The sequence below is a fragment of the Armigeres subalbatus genome, chromosome 3, assembly GCF_024139115.2.
Source record: "Armigeres subalbatus isolate Guangzhou_Male chromosome 3, GZ_Asu_2, whole genome shotgun sequence".
In the NCBI taxonomy this organism is placed as follows: Eukaryota; Metazoa; Arthropoda; class Insecta; order Diptera; family Culicidae; genus Armigeres; species Armigeres subalbatus.
In genome coordinates this window covers 34,638,533-34,657,451 of record NC_085141.1, presented here as the reverse complement: position 1 = coordinate 34,657,451, position 18,919 = coordinate 34,638,533, and the positions used below count along the sequence as shown (strand labels likewise).

The window sequence follows — 18,919 nt, the reverse complement described above, 5'->3', positions numbered from 1 at the left end:
TCGCCAGCGCGTCCACTTCTATCCATGACGAAATCTTACGGATGTAGGTGGATGACTCTCGTTCATGTTTTTTGCTTGCCGCAGAGTCACCTAGAGTAGAGTGGGGCAAGAGTACGCACTTAGTTTTCAATCGATCATGTGGCCCTTATGAAGCAAGCTTCTGCATATCAAATCTGTGTCGATGATTCATATACTCTTCATTTATGTTACCCAGTGTAAAAAATATTGAAATTATTGAGATTCGTTTTAATAGAACCCTTATTGCAAGACAAGTGAAAAACGCACTCTTACCCCACCGGTGGGGTAAAAGTGCGCATCGGGTGGGGTAAGAGTGCGCATTTATCCAATCATGTGCACATGATTGGATAAATGCGCACTCTTACCCCAAAAAAGAGTTAATAATATTTAATTGATGTTTAATGAGCATATATTAGGGAATGTTTAAAGATTACGTAACTCTTAAGGGGGAGGGGGTGCACTTTCATTCGAAAAACCATTGTTTTTTATATATATACAAAAAAACTACAGAGGTAAAAAATATATATCAGGTTTCACGTGGCGTATACAAAGGCATTTTCCTTAAAGAAAGTCCACCAATCACGTAACGTAAAATTTGGCTATCACCCCCCTATCTTACACTATTTGTATGAATCCTCTAAAAATTATATGGATCGTCACACCCCTCCCAGTTAAACGTTGCGTAACTTATGAATGTTTCTTTTGATTAAATGAAATTATCATTTAGATGAAATTGTGTTTTCGTACTATGTTTAGGTGTACAACAATTCCTTATACAATTTCATTATTTCGCTTCAGTGCTTTGTTCGCTAAGTCTTTTCTAACACCGAATTGCTTCAACTTATCGTAAAAACTTGTGATAATTTCGAATTCTGTCCCTTTTTTCTTAGTTGTGGATCTTTACGCTTTGGAAGAAGTCTTATTTCGACCGGAGATACGGGTTTGACATCCTAATTTTAAAATTCATATGCGTACTCTTGCCCCACCGGTTCCTGCGTACTTTTACCCCACAGTCCCAAAAAATATTCAAGTAATGGTTTTGACTTCTTGGAAAACCAACCGGATTGGTGCTTTGTACCATAAAGTACTCTATACAATAGGTTATCGAAATGGTATAATGTTCACCTGATTGAACGTATATATGGTAATGAAATACTAGTTGCGGAAATCCAATTATTTTTAGCAAAATGACCAAAAAGTTATCTAACTCCATATCTCCCTTGTTGATAATTCAAATCGTTTACAATTACACATGATAATAGTTGGCCAGAATACCTGTCAAACTGATGCAGTGCTGCTAGGTTATCTTTTTTTATTACTTCAAAAAATCGAAAACGTACTCTTACCCCACGCGCACTCTTACCCCACTCTACTCTATAGAATAATTCGTATATGGAACATCAATGTAATGATGTACATCAAGCTAAAATTTGAATTGCTTACCTTGAATCGTGCTACATTATGCACTGGACGAGGCACTGGATGAGGGTCCCGGCTAGTGCAATGATGGTGATACTAAAATATTAAAATATTAATTTATTTTCATGTAAATAGTAGTCAAACTAAAATAGTCAAACAAATCAAACTCACATTTTTCATCACGGCTAGTCTGTGTAAACAAAGATGGCAGTTGAATAAAGCGAAAAAAGTGGCTGAAAGTTCTTGCATGCACACAAATGTTGATAACTGTAACAGATGTGGTAGCTTTAACTTGAAACAGTATGAGGCTATGGAAAACACGTAATTATGTTCAGACTGCATACCAAAAGATCACAACTTGTTAGATAATCTATATAAAATATAACATCATTCATTAGATTAAAAAAATAAAGGTGGAATCAAGGGAGGAGCATAAAAATCTTTCGTTGACAATAAGACATAAATTGATAATCAGAGATAATGTAGAGTCATTGTTATACAGAGTGAAACACTGAAGAAAACCTAAAGTTAGACATTTCCTCAATCATAATGTTAACGGTGAGCTCATGTAGTAAACTTTGTATTTGGTTGTGACAATTCGATCTAATGTTTTTCACTATGCGGGAACCTACTGGATCTGGAAATGCAGGTATATAATTCGTGGCCTACCATTTTGGCTCTTCAAGAAATCCACAAAGTGACAGCATCTGCAATGAACAATACCCTAGGAAAATCCTACAGCTGGATAGCAAAACACGGGGAGAATCAATATCATTCAGTTGCTTTAGGCATCTCATCAGAGCTCACCTTCACAGAAATCCAGCTGGATACAGACCTTCCAATTGTTGCAGCTCGATTAACTTGGCCTTTCCCTGTAACAGTCGCATCTTTCTACCTACCGAATGGTAAAGTAATAAACCTAAAAAATCGCTTAAAGACAGTGATAGAATCGATGCCAGAACCGTTAATCATGTTAGGCGACTGTAATGGACATCACCCGGCATGGGGAAGCTCACGCCCTAATGCTCGTGGCTCTCTAGTAGCTGAACTGGTAAGTTCTTGTGGACTTACCATTCTTAACGATGGATCTCCTACATTCAACAGAGGACAAGTGGAAACTGCGATCGACATTACTTTCACTTCTCCCACATTACTTAATCGACTGTTTTGGTCAGCCGGTACAGACCCCTTGGGGAGTGACCACATCCCCATTACCGTACACTTGAACACAACACCTCCGGAAATATCTCGACGACCCCGATGGTTATATGAGCAAGCCAATTGGGAGGTTTTCCAAAACACCCTTGACTGCGCGATTGAAAACACCCCACCTAGCTCGGTAAATGAGCTCACCGGAATGATTATTGAAGCTGCGTCATCTACAATACCAAGAACAAGTTGTATACCTGGCCGCCGTGCTCTTTACTGGTGGTCGAAAGAAACCAAAATAGCAGTGAAAACGCGTAGAAAAGCCCTTAGAGCAGTCAAGAAATTACCAATCGACCACTCTGGGAGAGAAGCGGCGAAACAGGCATACTGCCTAGCCCGAAACGATTGCCGACAAACGATAAGGGACGCAAAGGATAAAATGTGGACAGACTTTCTGAACGGCATTAATGAACATCAATCTGCGACAGAACTATGGAGCCGTATTAACAGGATTCTTAGAAAAAGACGCTTAAAGGGTATGGCAATCAAGACAAATGGAACAACAACAAGAGACCCAAACGTGATTGCAAACGCACTGGCAGACCATTTTTACGAAATCTCCTCCTATCAGCGATATTCCACAATGTTCTTACAAAAGCATCCTTCACCTGAAAAAGCTCTGGCGAACTTTGTGGTTCCACCAGGATCGGGACAAGATTTTAACATACCTTTCACAATAAGTGAACTAGAATTTGCGCTTCACAAAGCATCCGGGAAGTCAGCTGGTCCCGACGAAGTTGGATACCCGATGCTTAAAAACCTATCGACCGGAGGTAAAAGATGTTTGCTAGATACAATTAACAAAGAGTGGATGGAAGGCACCATTCCAGACACGTGGAGACACGGTTTTGTGGTACCCATACCAAAAAACGGAGGTTTAGCTAATGATGTCAAAATTATCGTCCTATTGTTCTCACTAGCTGCTGCGCTAAACTTATGGAACGAATGGTAAACAGGCGGCTTATCGAACATTTAGAAGCTAACCGACGATTGGACCAAAGGCAACACGCCTTCAGACCAGGTCAAGGCACCGGCACTTACCTTGCCACACTCGGACAGGTTCTGAACGACGCATACTCTAAGGGCGAACACATCGAGATAGCATCACTGGACCTGTCAAAAGCTTATAATCGAGCATGGACCCCCGAAGTGCTAAAACAGCTGGTTAAATGGGGCATCACGGGCAACTTACTGACATTTGTTAAAAATTTCCTACAGAAGCGTACCTTCCAGGTAATGGTAGGAAACCATAAATCAAAAACAACTGCGGAGGAAACAGGAGTCCCTCAGGGCTCCGTTATAGCTGTTACCCTCTTTTTGGTGGCTATAAACGGCGTTTTTAGTGTACTCCCAAAAGGAATTTATATTTTCGTCTATGCAGATGACATTTTGCTCGTTGTTTGTGGAACCAGTCCAAAAGCAGTAAAGAGAAAACTCCAAACCGCTATAAACGCAACCACCAAATGGGCCGATACTGCAGGCTTCGAAATTGCTTCTGAAAAATGTGCAAGAATCCACATCTGTTCCATTAGACACACACCCCCTGGAAACCCACTTACGGTACATGGTATCCCCATCCCCACTAAGAAAACGTTAAAAATTCTTGGCATTATTCTCGATCGTAATCTAAGTTTCAAACCCCATTTCGAACTTACCAAGAAAAACTGCAAAAATCGTGTAAATCTGCTAAAGGTAATTTCTAAAAAGTGCACATTAAACGATAGACAAACCCGAATTAGAGTGGCGAATGCAATCATATGCAGCCGACTCTTTTAAGGCATCGAAATTACTTGCCAAGCCTTCGATAATCTAGTCCAGCAGCTAGAACCAGTATACAACAATGCTATTAGAGCCATATCCGGCCTACTCCCATCAACACCGGCCATCTCAGCCGTTGTGGAGTCGGGTGTCCTCCCTTTCAAGTCTTTGAGTACCTCAGCGATTTGTAGTCGAGCAATAAGCTTTTTGGAATGCACTAGAGACGATGGGTCGGAGGCTTTCATCGAAAATGAGGCCAATCGAATCCTAGCTTCCATAGCCGATGTCACACTCCCCCCGGTGGTTGGACCCCACCGCAATGGACCAAGGAGTTGGCGGGCTAGATCTCCTAATATCGACAACAAAATTAAAAACTGTCACCGAAAAAATAGCAACCCAAATATAACGCGAACGACCTTCCTCGAATATTTAAGAAAAGGATATGCAAACTCAGATGTACGATACTCGGACGGCTCGAAAGCCACAGCAGGAGTGGGAATCGGGGTACACGGGACGGAATTTCAGGATCACCGTAGTCTATCCGACCACTGCTCTGTTTTTACAGCCGAGGCGGCGGCACTATTTACGGCAGCATCAAAACCGAGCAAGAAACCAATCGTAATTGCCACGGACTCAGCTAGTATACTATTGGCGCTGGAATCTCCAAGAGCACGGCATCCTTGGATCCAGGCCACACAAAATCTAATTGACGACGAAACAAAAAACCTCACTTTCATGTGGATTCCAGCCCACATAGGAATACCTGGTAATGAAAATGCCGACAAATTAGCCAACCTCGGACGAACGGGCCGCCGCCTTACACGGAAAGTCCCCGGATCAGACGCCAAGTTATGGGTAAAAAATACTATCCGTGACGCTTGGGCAGAAGAGTGGGGGATCAGTCGACATCTCTTCATCCGAAAAGTGAAAGGTACTATCGCGACTTGGGAAGACAGAGCAAATAGAAAGGAGCAGGTTGTGTTATCTAGACTCCGTACAGGACACACGAAGGTCTCACATGATTACTTCGGAGGCTCATCGTTCCGTAAAACTTGTGAAATATGTAAGGTCCTTAATACGGTGGAGCACTTTATTTGCGAATGTCCCGCACTGGAGAATTTAAGGCAACACTATGATATAGGCAGCATCCGCAATGCTCTTAGCAACGACAAAGCAGGTGAGTCCGTTCTGATTTCTTATTTGAAAGACGCAGGGTTATTCACAAAAATCTAATTTCTATTTTTCACATGAACGGCCCTTCTAATTTGGGAACTACTCTCGGTGGAACTTTGTGGAGACGCCAAAATGACAGTGCTGTAATATGGGGGACACACTTGTGGTATTCGTACCATGGTACAAAAATCTTGAAATGAGTGCCATACCAATTATTGTCTTCATTAAAGATAGCCTTGAAATTATTTTCTTGTCGCTTTGTACCATGGTACGAATACCACAAGTGTGTGCCCCATATAACACACAGGATGAACGAAACGAACAAGGAATAAAGATATTGCTTTTTGCATTGAAACTTTTCGTTTCGTCGTTGAAGACAATGACATTTGTCTTCAGCGACTGCTTCCCCGATAGACCTTTTATACATGTTTTTCACTCATACATGAATAATACTGTCAAAACTTGCATTTGACAATGAAAAAATCAGCTAAAAGCTCTATTTATTGACATCGGTGCACTCACACAAACAATCGACATTAATTGCCAAAAATCAGGGTTACCAACTTTATAACTTTCACCTTGTCGCCGAGTCTTGCGCTGAGTGCTCGGCGCGGAAATCCAAAGGTGGGAATAAAATTTCGGGATTTATGCGCAATATTCGACGTGCATCAGAATACCATTTCCGCCATCATGATAAACAAAAATTCCAAATCTGTAAAATAATTGAAACATGAGGTTGAGCCCCTACGGTTCTCCTCTTTCCTTTTTTTCCAATATCTGTCTGAGGTGAACCAGCCAAGGGCTGAAAGCCTCTCAAATAGCTCAAATAAAGAAAAAAAAAAAAAAAGATTAAATCTCGCTTAACTTTTCAAAAGGACCTAAGTAACATTTTTTTCATGAATTAATTTGAGTACTGCAATCGAAAGCTTTCATGTTTTTCTGTTGATTGCGCTATTCAAATTAATTCATGAAAAAAATGTTACTTAGGTCCTTTTGAAAAGTTAAGCGAGAAATCTCCAAATGAGACAGATCTAATTCGCGAATCGGACCAAAGCCTAAAGACCTATTCGCATTCATATGCCCCTCGCGATTGATTCACGTTCCATGCGTTCCGATGGACCAGCACGGCGTGCTCGAGTTTTGACAGTTTTGTCTCTCTCCGCATACAACTCATCAACAACACAGCTGCAAAGATCCTCTCTGATCGCTGTGCAGTGCAGCACATTCCTGTTCACTTTCTTTCCTCGGTTAAATTTCACAAAAAGTGATAGAATTGAATAATTTTTCAACCTGCATTTCAAATTTTGCTTCCAAGTAATAGTATATAAATTAAAAAGTGTAAAATGACGGCACTCACTTGGGAAGAAAAAGAACAACTAATCACCCGAAATCTGCAGGAGGTTTTAGGGCAGGACAGCATGCGGACCATTTTAAAAGAACGGGACCTAAAAGTGTACTGGGGAACTGCCACAACTGGTAAGCCACATATTGCCTACTTCGTGCCCATGTCCAAGATTGCCGACTTCCTGAAAGCGGGTTGTGAGGTGACAATTCTGTTTGCGGACCTGCACGCTTATTTGGATAATATGAAGGCACCCTGGAGTTTACTGCAAGAGCGAACTAAGTACTACGAGGCGGTCATCAAAGCGATGCTGACTTCGCTGGGGGTGCCATTGGATAAATTGAAATTTGTCTGCGGCACGGATTACCAGCTCTCGAAAGACTATACACTGGATGTATACAAGTTGTCCTCCGTCGTAACCCAGCACGATGCCAAGAAGGCCGGGGCAGAGGTTGTGAAACAGGTTGATCATCCGCTGCTTTCGGGTATTTTATACCCAGGTCTGCAAGCATTAGACGAAGAGTACCTCAAAGTTGACGCCCAGTTTGGAGGTGTGGATCAGAGGAAGATTTTCACTTTTGCGGAGAAGTACATGCCACAATTAGGGTATGCCAAAAGGATCCACTTAATGAATCCTATGATTCCCGGTTTGGCAGGTGGAAAGATGTCTTCAAGTGAAGAGGATTCCAAAATAGACCTTTTGGATAGCGCTGCAAAAGTAAAATCTAAGATAAAGAAGGCTTTCTGCGAGCCGGGTAATATCGAGGACAACGGATTACTTAAGTTTATAAAGCACGTTATTTATCCGATGTTTAAGGCTGGTGATGGTTTCGAGATTAAGCGCAAAGAAGAATTCGGTGGCGATAAAAAATTCGAAAAGTATGAAGACTTGGAAGCGATGTTCGCTTCTCAGGAATTGCACCCAGGAGATCTCAAGGCAGCTGTTGAGGTCTATATTAATCGGTTACTTGAACCGATTAGAAAGGTGTTTAATGATGATTTTCATCGGGCACTGACGGAACGAGCCTACCCAACTAGAGCATCAGGAAAAAAGAGCACAGCGGCACAGGCCACTGGAGAGAATACCCCCGACAAAGTGGAATTGAAGGTTGGTCAAATTGTGGAAGCAATAAAACATCCCGACGCAGACACACTGTGCATTTTAACAGTGGATATTGGTAACGAAACGAAGAAGTCCATCGTCAGTAATCTGATGGCCCATTATGGCCTCGATGAGCTGAAGGGCCGTTCGGTCGTGACGCTGACTAATATGAAGTCCTCGAAAATTCGTGGAGTGGAAAGCGAAGGCTTGGTGCTGTGTGCCTTCAATCAGGATAAGTACGAGCCGCTGGTCGTTCCGGAAGGCGCCAAAGTGGGCGAGCGGATAATCGTGGAAGGTTTTGACAACACTAAAGCAGAAGTGCCGCAGCTGAATCCGAAGAAAAAGGTAATTCTATGGATGCTAATTGTTAATATGAGATATGAGCGTGACTGATGTTTGTATTTACGTCTAGGTTTGGGACAAAATTCAAGCGGAGTTAAAAACGAATGGCGATGGGGAAGCGCTGTGGAAGGATTTTTCGATGTTGACATTGAATGGCGATAGGATCACGAGCACTCTAAAAGAATGTAACATCAAGTGAAGAAACATCGGATTGACAAAAGGAAACTATTTGATCCATTTCGGGACTCAGCACGCGATAGTTATTTTAATTTATTTAATATTTTGTGCCGCAGCATAATTTATGTTTACGCGTTGATGCAATTTCCGCATTAATAAAACACTGTCATTCGTTATCAGAGAAATAAATTTCATATCGTTGAAGCTAAACATTTGCAGGGCTGTTACAACAGTCGCGGATTTCGCGGATTTGCTCCTCCAGTTGCGATTCCTTGAAATGTCGCGAAAATCGCGAATTTCTATTATTGTACATCGTCTTCTTCTTCTTCTTATTGGCATTACGTCCCCACACTGGGACAGAGCCGCCTCGCAGCTTAGTGTTCATTAAGCACTTCCACAGTTATTAACTGCGAGGTTTCTAAGCCAGGTTACCATTTTTGCATTCGTATATCATGAGGCTAGCACGATGATACTTTTATGCCCAGGGAAGTCGAGACAATTTCCAATCCGAAAATCGCCTAGACCGGCACCGGGAATCGAACCCAGCCACCCTCAGCATGGTCTTGCTTTGTAGCCGCGCATTTTACCGCACGGCTAAGGAGGGTGCTCATCGTTGTACATCGTACTGTATTGATTGTTTTGTTTTCAGAACTTAGTCCTAGTTTCCAATATTATTACAGTGATTCCTATAAAATTAGCGACAATTGCGAATTATTTTTACGTTTTGGGGAACGACTCTTTTATTCTTCAAGGGTGTTATCACCCGGATCAAAGGCATTGATCATTCTAAATAGTCGCTAATCATTCTAACTACACGGTTAAACGACTATTTTCTTCCTTTACATCCTCTAATTAATTTTTATTTATCAAACAGAAACGCAAAATAATTATTCTTACTAGTCGCTATTCAGTTGTTTGCAATGGCATAGCTCAATTCCCATCATAAATTGGTTAACTATTTTTCGTTTCAAATAGCTATCCGACGATGCTGCCAGCAGCTAATATTTGTGTTTATCAAACTTCTAACAAGACTTTAAGAATTTATGGAGGCTTCTGAGCCTCTTGACAGGAGGCTTCTGAGCCTTCCCAGCCTCTTGAGAGACGGCTTCCGAACGCTTGAAAGATGCTTCCGAGCCTATTGAAAAGTGCTTTCCGTGCCGCTTGAAAAAGGCTTTCGAGCCTCTTGAAAGGAGGCTTACGAGCTACTTGGAAGGAGGTTACTGAGACACCTACAAGGAGGCTTCTGAGACAGCTAGAAGGAGGCTCCCAGGCTGCTTAGGCTCGGGAAGCTTCCAAACCTTTAAATCCTCAGCCTAATTTTAACTAAACCTAATTTTAACTCAGAAGCATATTTTTACTATATTATTAAACATTTTACATTATTATTGAACATTTTACATAACATTACATTGAAGATTTTTTTTAATTACATACTTCTTTTTTTTGAAAGTTACAAAGCTTTCAAATTAAAAAATATCGAAACTTTATCAATAAGTTTTTACAGGAATTGTAATGCATCCGCCATTACGCATTTTTGTTCTAGGTATCTGGAGTCAGTGAAGGTACCCCCAAGGGTACATGTACCCCTGGTTGAGAACCGCTGCTTTAGACTACTGTCGGTTCTATCTAAACAGTCGCAGAATGCACTGCCGTTCGGAAATTTCATGACCAAAGGAAATATGAAGTTAGTTTGCGACTTCTGTGGTAAATTCCATGTCCCAAGCCTACCCAAGCACCAGGATCCGCATCTTAGGCACCAAAGAATATCTGGATTCTGTCGTACTATGTTTCCTAAAATGGAATTACTTTATCAATGTCGCCTCGCCTGTTTTGTTGCGTCATAGTTTCCATTCGACAACTAGTTTTACTCATTAACTGCTATTTATCAAATTTTAATGTATTAGTATTAAGTTGTATAATGTTATTATTAGGTTCAATTTAAGTAAATTTTGCCAATGGAAGGTCCCACGGTTAGACCTGAGGGTGCCTCCTCCCCCTGCTAAGTGCTCATGGCCTTGGTACTATTGACGAGTGAAGAGCCTATAAACTCTAAAAATTCACGTTTATAAAGAAAAAAGTTTCTGCCATTCTGGTTACGATGGTGACCAACAGACGATGCAATCTTTCCTACTTGGTTTTTGTTTGTTCATAGGGAGTAGAATCGTACAACTGCTGCATACCCCTCTGCTCCAAAATGAACAGCGATTCTTCATACCAGCGACAGCGCTTTGTTAGCCAAACGGCAGACCTTTTAAAGTCATTAATGTCCGCCCCTACAGCATTTTGACATAGAGTTCTTCAAGTCTTGTTGGGCAAAATTTGAGGACCTCTCTTCAGAATCACTTGAGAAAAGTCGAGTTCTTAAAAAATCTCTTCGCCTGAGTTTGTAACTAGCCAACGAATTTTAATTTAAACCTCTTCAAGATTTTGTAAAATGTTAGTAAAGAAAAGAATAATATGACATAACGCACAAGAAATCTGAACAAACGCATCGATGTAAGTTCGAGCGTGTAACATCCAAATGGAAGCCTTCTCACTTATTTCGTTAGTTCGGAGTCGCAAATAGTTTTTATCAAGTCAACTACCCTGCCGCTATTCGCATGCCATGTCGATTTTTGGCGAAAAGCTGTTTTTTTGCAGTAAACGGCTTAATTTCGTCTGAAGTTTAAGAAAAACTGGTAAAATAAAAGACTTAATTCCTGACATCTGCAAAAACATACCTCACTTGAGTTGTCCCATCCTTACATATATTCGCATAACAGTCACGTTGTAATCAATTCATCCAGGCGATTATAAAAAAAACTAAAATAGTATTTTTTTAATTGTGTCATTATATATCATTTGATAACAACCTGAAGTGTTGATGGATTTATTTTAAGGCTGGAATTTCGAGTTTCAAATAACAAAAAATACATTCATTTCTAAACATAGTTGTATTTCATAGAATTGTAAGAAGTTTGAAGAATTTCTGTAAATTATTGTTCAGCTGATGTCTCCAATCTTTCGGGCATATTTGTCCAAAACGCCTCTGATGCTCTTCGATAACTGGTAAAATCACCTTCAGGAGCGCTTGTTTCCGATCAGGACAAATGCCAATAGGACTTGTCTGTCTATTCAGAATCCTTTCGACGTCAAAATTTTCAGCGGTCACTGTTTTTAATTGCTTCTTTGAAAGAAGGCAGCAAGATAAACATTCGTCATTATCATCCAATCCGCTGTTGTATATCATCTGGTAGCTGCCCTTCTTCAGAACGATTTTCCTATTTTTTTTCAATATACGGGCGAGGATTACAGTGGCTCAATGAATACTGAGAAACTGACAATTTCATATAAAAAAAATCCGTTACCGCCAGGTCCATTGCCAACACATTCCCCTTTGCATTTTGAACCACACTTTTAAATTCGGGAAACGTCGAAACCGATCAACTGTGGCGCATGCCTTTTTCAACTGCAGCATAAAAGCTGTCGGCAGGCATAAAAGTGTGTCCGCTTTCGAAATATTTACAATTTCCTTCACGTTCACCTCTTCTTTATTCAGCAAGAGGATCAAATAAAGAAATAAGTTCCAATTTTTATTCTGGCTGGAACAATTGTCCAACCAGAATGTAACCTTCTCAATTTCGTTTGTGCAGCACCATAATATGACCTTACTGAAGCAGCTAGTTATGTCAGCCGCGGATCTACCAGAAATTGACTCGTTCCACAGACATGCAATAACTGGGAAATTCTTCGCGTATTTACCCACCCGTCGGAATGTTTCATTAAAAGATATCAAACGCTGAGTGAAGACAACCGTTTTTAAACCTTCTAATCGTGGTAGCTGGATGACCTATAATATCGAAAGCAAATTAAATAAGCTTTTGAAAAATAATTTATTTTAAAATTACCTTCTGAAGGTCCACAGCAAGCACGATTTCTTTTGGACAAACTTCATCTCCATCATTGCGGTAAACTGATCGTGAAATTGTTGCCAGCCGCATATGTTCGACGTGTGATCTACAAACGGAGCATTCCACAATAAAACGATCTTCTTCTTTGTGTCCTGAAGTGTCCTGATGTAAAGTTGCACAAACGCAAGTTTCACATTGTTCGTGACCAAGTTTAACGAACGATATGTTCATCTTTGATACTAAACTTGAATAAAAAGAGTAACTGACTTTTAAGGTTGAGTTGGCAGACGCCTGATAACTTTAATGCATCGAAGATTCCGTCAGATCAGATGGAAGGTACAATCTGTTTGGCGCATGTGCTCTGCGATAGTGGGACATCGACGGGTTGTGAGATAGGATGTGAGACTTCACAGCTTCTCTTTTGGCCTTACTTCTTTCGTGTTTGCCACGTTTTGAAGGTATTGGGTTTCCAGAGTCGAGACATCGGTAAATAATGTTACTGTAAGATAAAAACAATTTTTTTTTTTAATATTCTACTGTTGTACGGTTAGACCTTACCCACAGTTGCTTCCATAGCCGATAGTGTTCACAAAAAATATTTTACTCACCCGTATTTCATCTCCGTTTGTTAAAGTAAGTTTAAAAACCCAGATTAATCCACCTAGCGGTGATGGTGCCTTTCTCGTTTCTTTCGAGTGAGTAATTTCTACGCACTTTTGGTGAAAAAAAGTATTTTGACCATAACTTCTGAGCCTATAGTCCGATCCGGCCAATTTTCAACAGGAAACAATGGGACCGGATTCTGCATCGAATGCAACTTCTTGCGAGCAAATCGGCTGAAGGTACATATGTGACTAAAATGAGTGAGATTTTGAAAAATGTATTTTGGCCACAACTCCATAGTCCGATTTCTCCAATTTTCAATACGAAACAATGGGACAAGATTCCGCGTCGAATGCAACTTGTTGCGTGAAAATCCGTTAAAGATAAGTGCCCGATAAATGAGTAAGAATTTTGTACGTGTGTCTTATGTAAAAAAAATAATTTTAGCCATAACTTCGAAACCCATAGTCCGATTGGGCCAATTTTCAATACGAAATAATTGGACAATATTCTACGTCGAATGAAACTTGTTGCGAGTGAATCAGCTAAGAGTAAGTGCCTAAAAAGTGAGTGAGAATTTTTCTTATGAAAAAATATATTTTGGCCATAACTCCGAATCCCATAGTCCGATTCCGCCAATTTTCAATACGAAACAATGGGACAAGATTTCGCGTCGAATGCAACTTGTTGCGAAAATCCGTTAAAGATAAGTGCCTGAAAAATGAGTGAGAATTTTGTACGTGTTTCTTATGTAAAAAAAATAATTTTGGTACAATCTGTTTGGCGCATGTGCTCTGCGATAGTGGGACATCGACAGGTTGTGAGATAGGATGTGAGACTTCACAGCTTCTCTTTTGGCCTTACTTCTTTCGTGTTTGCCACGTTTTGAAGGTATTGGGTTTCCAGAGTCGAGACATCGGTAAATAATGTTACTGTAAGATAAGATAAAAACATTTTTTTTTAATATTCTACTGTTGTACGGTTAGACCTTACCCACAGTTGCTTCCATAGCCGATAGTGTTCAAAAAAAATATTCTGCTCACCCGTATTTCATCTCCGTTTGTTAAAGTAAATTTAAAAACCCAGATTAATCCACCTAGCGGTGATGGTGCCTTTCTCGTTTCTTTCGAGTGAGTAATTTCTACGCACTTTTGGTGAAAAAAAGTATTTTGACCATAACTTCTGAGCCTATAGTCCGATCCGGCCAATTTTCAACAGGAAACAATGGGACCGGATTCTGCATCGAATGCAACTTCTTGCGAGCAAATCGGCTGAAGGTACATATGTGACTAAAATGAGTGAGATTTTGAAAAATGTATTTTGGCCACAGCTCCATAGTCCGATTTCTCCAATTTTCAATACGAAACAATGGGACAAGATTCCGCGTCGAATGCAACTTGTTGCGTGAAAATCCGTTAAAGATAAGTGCCCGATAAATGAGTCAGAATTTTGTACGTGTGTCTTATGTAAAAAAAATAATTTTAGCCATAACTTCGAAACCCATAGTCCGATTGGGCCAATTTTCAATACGAAATAATTGGACAATATTCTACGTCGAATGAAACTTGTTGCGAGTGAATCAGCTAAGAGTAAGTGCCTAAAAAGTGAGTGAGAATTTTTCTTATGAAAAAATATATTTTGGCCATAACTCCGAATCCCATAGTCCGATTCCGCCAATTTTCAATACGAAACAATGGGACAAGATTTCGCGTCGAATGCAACTTGTTGCGAAAATCCGTTAAAGATAAGTGCCTGAAAAATGAGTGAGAATTTTGTACGTGTTTCTTATGTAAAAAAAATAATTTTGGCCATAACTCCGAATCTCATAGTCCGATTCCGCCAATTTTCAATACGAAACAATGGGACAAGATTCTACGTCGAATGAAACTTGTTGCGAGCAAATCGGTTAAGGATAAGTGCCTGAAAAATGAGTGAGATTATTTTGCGCACACACATACACACACACGCACACACAGATATCACTTCAATTCGTCGAGCTGAGTCGATCGGTATATAACACTATGGGTCTCCGGGACTCCTATAAAAAATTCGTTTTTGGAGCGAACATATGGCCTTTACGTATACTTTGTATACGAGAAAGGCAAAAAGGCAAAAAAAAAGCTTTGGCCATATCTGTTTAATACCGATCTGTTTAATTTTTAATACGAAACAATGGAACAAGATTCTGCGTCGAACGCAACTTGTTGCGAGCAAATCGGTTAAGGATAAGTGCCTGAAAAATGAGTGAGAATTTTTCTTGTCAACAAATGTATTTTGGCCATTACTTCGAATCCCATAGTTCGATTCGACCAATTTTCTTGTTTTCAATTTCGAAACTTGTTGCGAGCAAATCGATTAAGGATAAGTGCCTGAAAAATGAGTGAGAATTTTGTACGTGTTTATCATGTGAAAAAGTGGATTTTGGCCATAACTTCGAAACCCATAGTCCGATCTGTCCAATTTGCAATACGAAACAATGGGACAAGATTCTGCGTTGAATGAAACTTGTTGCGAGTAAATCAGCTAAGAGTAAGTGTCTAAAAAGTGACTAAGATTTTTTGTTGTAAAAAAATATATTTTGGCCATAACTCCGAAGCCCATAGTCCGATTCGGCCAATTTTTAATACGAAACAATGGGACAAGATTTCGCGTCAAATGCAACTTGTTGCGAGCGAATCGGTTAAGCATAAGTGCCTAAAAAATGAGTGAGATGATTTTGCGCACACACATACACACACACATACACACAGACATCACTTCAATTCGTCGAGCTGAGTCGATCGGTATATAACACTATGGGTCTCCGGGACTCCTATAAAAAGTTCGTTTTTGGAGCGAACATATAGCCTTTACGTATACTTTGTATACGAGAAAAGCAAAACATATGAAAAATTCTTTTTCAGCTCATTTTCAACGAATCTATTCACGCGCCGTGCTTTTGCCGAACTACGTTGCACCATTTTCCTTATGAAATCTCTTTGCTCGCTGAAACTTAATTTCCAAAAATGATCATGTACATGACGGCGTTCATCTTTAGAAATAGTATGATTACAATCAAATTTGCATTCGCATCTTGCTATTAACAACCTGTGTCTCAGACGTCGTTGCTTTTCGCGTTTCTTCTGTAGTTTTTCTTTTTGTGTTCGTTTCCGCTTTCTTTGGTAACCTCAAAAAAACTTCCATCCGATCCCAGCTCTTCGTCTTCGCTATTGAGCTCGTCGATATTCTGGCTGTAACTACAGTGACTATAATAACAGTGTCGTAAAGTGTCAGAATTGGAACAGAATCGTCTGTCAGTTCCATACAAATGCGCGTTCCAAACGAGCAGGAGACCTGTCAAACGTGGCACATGACGTTACTCTTCTTATAGGACTCTAGCTGTAACCTGTATCCAATGAACATCCAGTGGTATCCAGATTATGGTTACTGCTACGATTCTCACACTCCGTTGTATTAGATTCGAAAACAGCAAGTGCTTGTCCAGAATACGCCAAAAAATGCGTATTGACTGGAAATCGATCAACAGTAAAATCTTTGTCAAATCCGATAAAGTCATCATTGGATGATTCCTCTTCACTTGCACTTCCGTATACTTGTAATATTGCAATGCCGACATGCCTGGCGCTCCGTAAAACAAACTTTTTCAATAATTTCTTACGTTACGAAACCGCGATAAGTTTGACAGACTTGCAAACAAACACTGGGAAACACAGTGGGACTAGTGTGCGAATATGTTCACGATAGAAACCAAATATATTCGCACATCGGTCCAACTGTATTATATACCAAAAAGTGTTCCATTGTTTGAATCGCAATTTTTCCGTTCGTAGTTTTTCGACATGGGACTGTTATGCGAATAGGGGCAGTACAGGCTTCTTCACAGTTAATTTGCTATTAGAAATGCAAGGACCCATTTATTTTAAAATCATGAAATTAGTCCTGCTTGATACATACATTATTTCAGCAGTAAAAAAATCTTTTTTAATTCGGGTCGGGTGTAGTTTTATATTGAAATATGTTTCTAAGTACTAAGGCCATTAATTTTCTCTTTATCGCGGTGTTGTTTTGCAGTCGCGGATTTCGCGGAATGAAATTTGCTCAGTTTGTAACAGCCCTGCATTTGAATAATTTGTTTTTGAGAAACTTCTCAAGCCGTTTCCTATCTCCTTTCCTCTATCATCCTCACAGACCAGAACATGCCGAAACATGTTTTCACTTCCGCCTCGGCATTACTTGGTGGGTGGTGTGGTAGATAGCAGCGTTTCGATTGAATTTGGGTAACCTCGGCCTTGCCTTGGCCATATGACTTATTATTCTCATCCATAACAGAACAGAATTGACCATAGAGCTCTACATTTTTCGCTAGCATGCACTCCGTACTTTGAAGATGACGAACTGCGATGCTGTGACTCGCCAATTCGATCCAAAACGCCTTCAGCGTTTGGCAGCGAAAATGTGTAAAAGCCGTCCTTCCCACGGCGGAACATTTGAACAATACGTCACAGCGTACTTTTAGCGGCGAATGGATTACAGTAACTCTGACCTCATCGCAGGACCAAAAACGGGCTACTAAGTCCCGATGCCCACTTACCGTCTTTTCAGCACGGCTACGCTGCGTTACTGCTTTTTCCCGATGCACTCCTGCGTCTTTTTAACGCAAACGCTACGTGGACATCGGCCAATTCGATTCTAACATGCACGTTTTACTCCTCGATGTTGATCGATGAAGTTGGGAGGTATAATACGGTCACCTAAGGTAACTTCCTATAAGGCTCAATCAAAAGGTGACCTTTAACTGCAGCCAACTTGGCCAATTCCATAAATCTTTGCTCCCATCTGTCTGTGACTGACCTTCTTCCGGTGACTGAGTTTCCAGTCACAAAGTTGCTCTCCGAACCAGATACTAGAGGACAGAGGACATAGAAATAAAAGAAGTCGACCAAATTCTAACCTAGCAACCGATTAAGGCAATAGCAGCCAGTAGTCCTAAAAAGGGGTCTACTACGAAAGGCCGAATCACAAAAGGCCGAATCACGAATGGCCGAATTACAAAAGGCCGAAAGCAAAAAAGGCCGAATGCACAAAAGGCCGAAACCACAAAAGGCCGAAATCACATAAGGCCGAATCACAAAAGGCCGAAACCACGAAAGGCCGAATCACAAAGGCCGAATAAATCAGCAGACCAACAAAAGTGGACCGGAGCGAGCGCGCGCTCGCTCCGGTCCACTTTGTTGGTCTGCTGATTTAATTCAAACTTTTTTTTATTTAAATACTTAATATAATTTAGAATATTCGGATTATTTTGTGATTTCTCACCAAAGTCTTGTGAAGGCAGTTTCTCTTAAATTGGGAGAAAATGAAATACATTTAAGAACACCGCGTTACCGTAAGTTATACAGCTTTTAGTTAAAAGCATAATAATTTGAAATTTTGATTTTGTTTAGCTTCTGATGTCGCAATTAGATCATGAGTAGTACGCATCATTAGCACAACCATGCGTCATGAAGCGCACAACTCCTACATTAGGGGAAGTGTACCGGTTTTGGCCACCTTAGTGCCTAATTTGGCCAACCCTGAAAATGTATGTTTTCTAAAAACTATCGATTATTTTCCGCAGCGAAGAATCGTAAGGGATAGGGTAACCGGCGGTAATGTTGGCCCTGGCAAATTAATCAATATTACAGCGATAATACGTCGATTTGTAGAGAGATATTAACAACTGCTTCTTTAGAAAAGTGTATCAAACATATATCTGCTTCACAACTCTAGATTTATACACTTCTTAAACTATTAAAAGCAATTATCTTGCGTGAAAAATCACTTTGACTCGGTTTTTTAGCAGCCATGTTTCGTTGGCTTATGCAGGCTGGCTATGTTAGAGTTTTT

General features: G+C 40.4%; 1 protein-coding gene across 1 annotated transcript; it reads left to right on the top strand.

Moving 5' to 3' along the window:
- The first annotated feature begins 6,733 nt into the window (after positions 1-6,733).
- Positions 6,734-8,750, top strand: LOC134225379 (tyrosine--tRNA ligase, cytoplasmic-like). Its single transcript, XM_062705399.1, has 2 exons — positions 6,734-8,366; positions 8,434-8,750. The coding sequence occupies exons 1-2, from the start codon at positions 6,921-6,923 to the stop codon at positions 8,560-8,562; spliced, it is 1,575 nt and encodes a 524-aa protein (XP_062561383.1). The 5' UTR covers positions 6,734-6,920; the 3' UTR covers positions 8,563-8,750.
- The last annotated feature ends 10,169 nt before the right edge of the window (positions 8,751-18,919 follow it).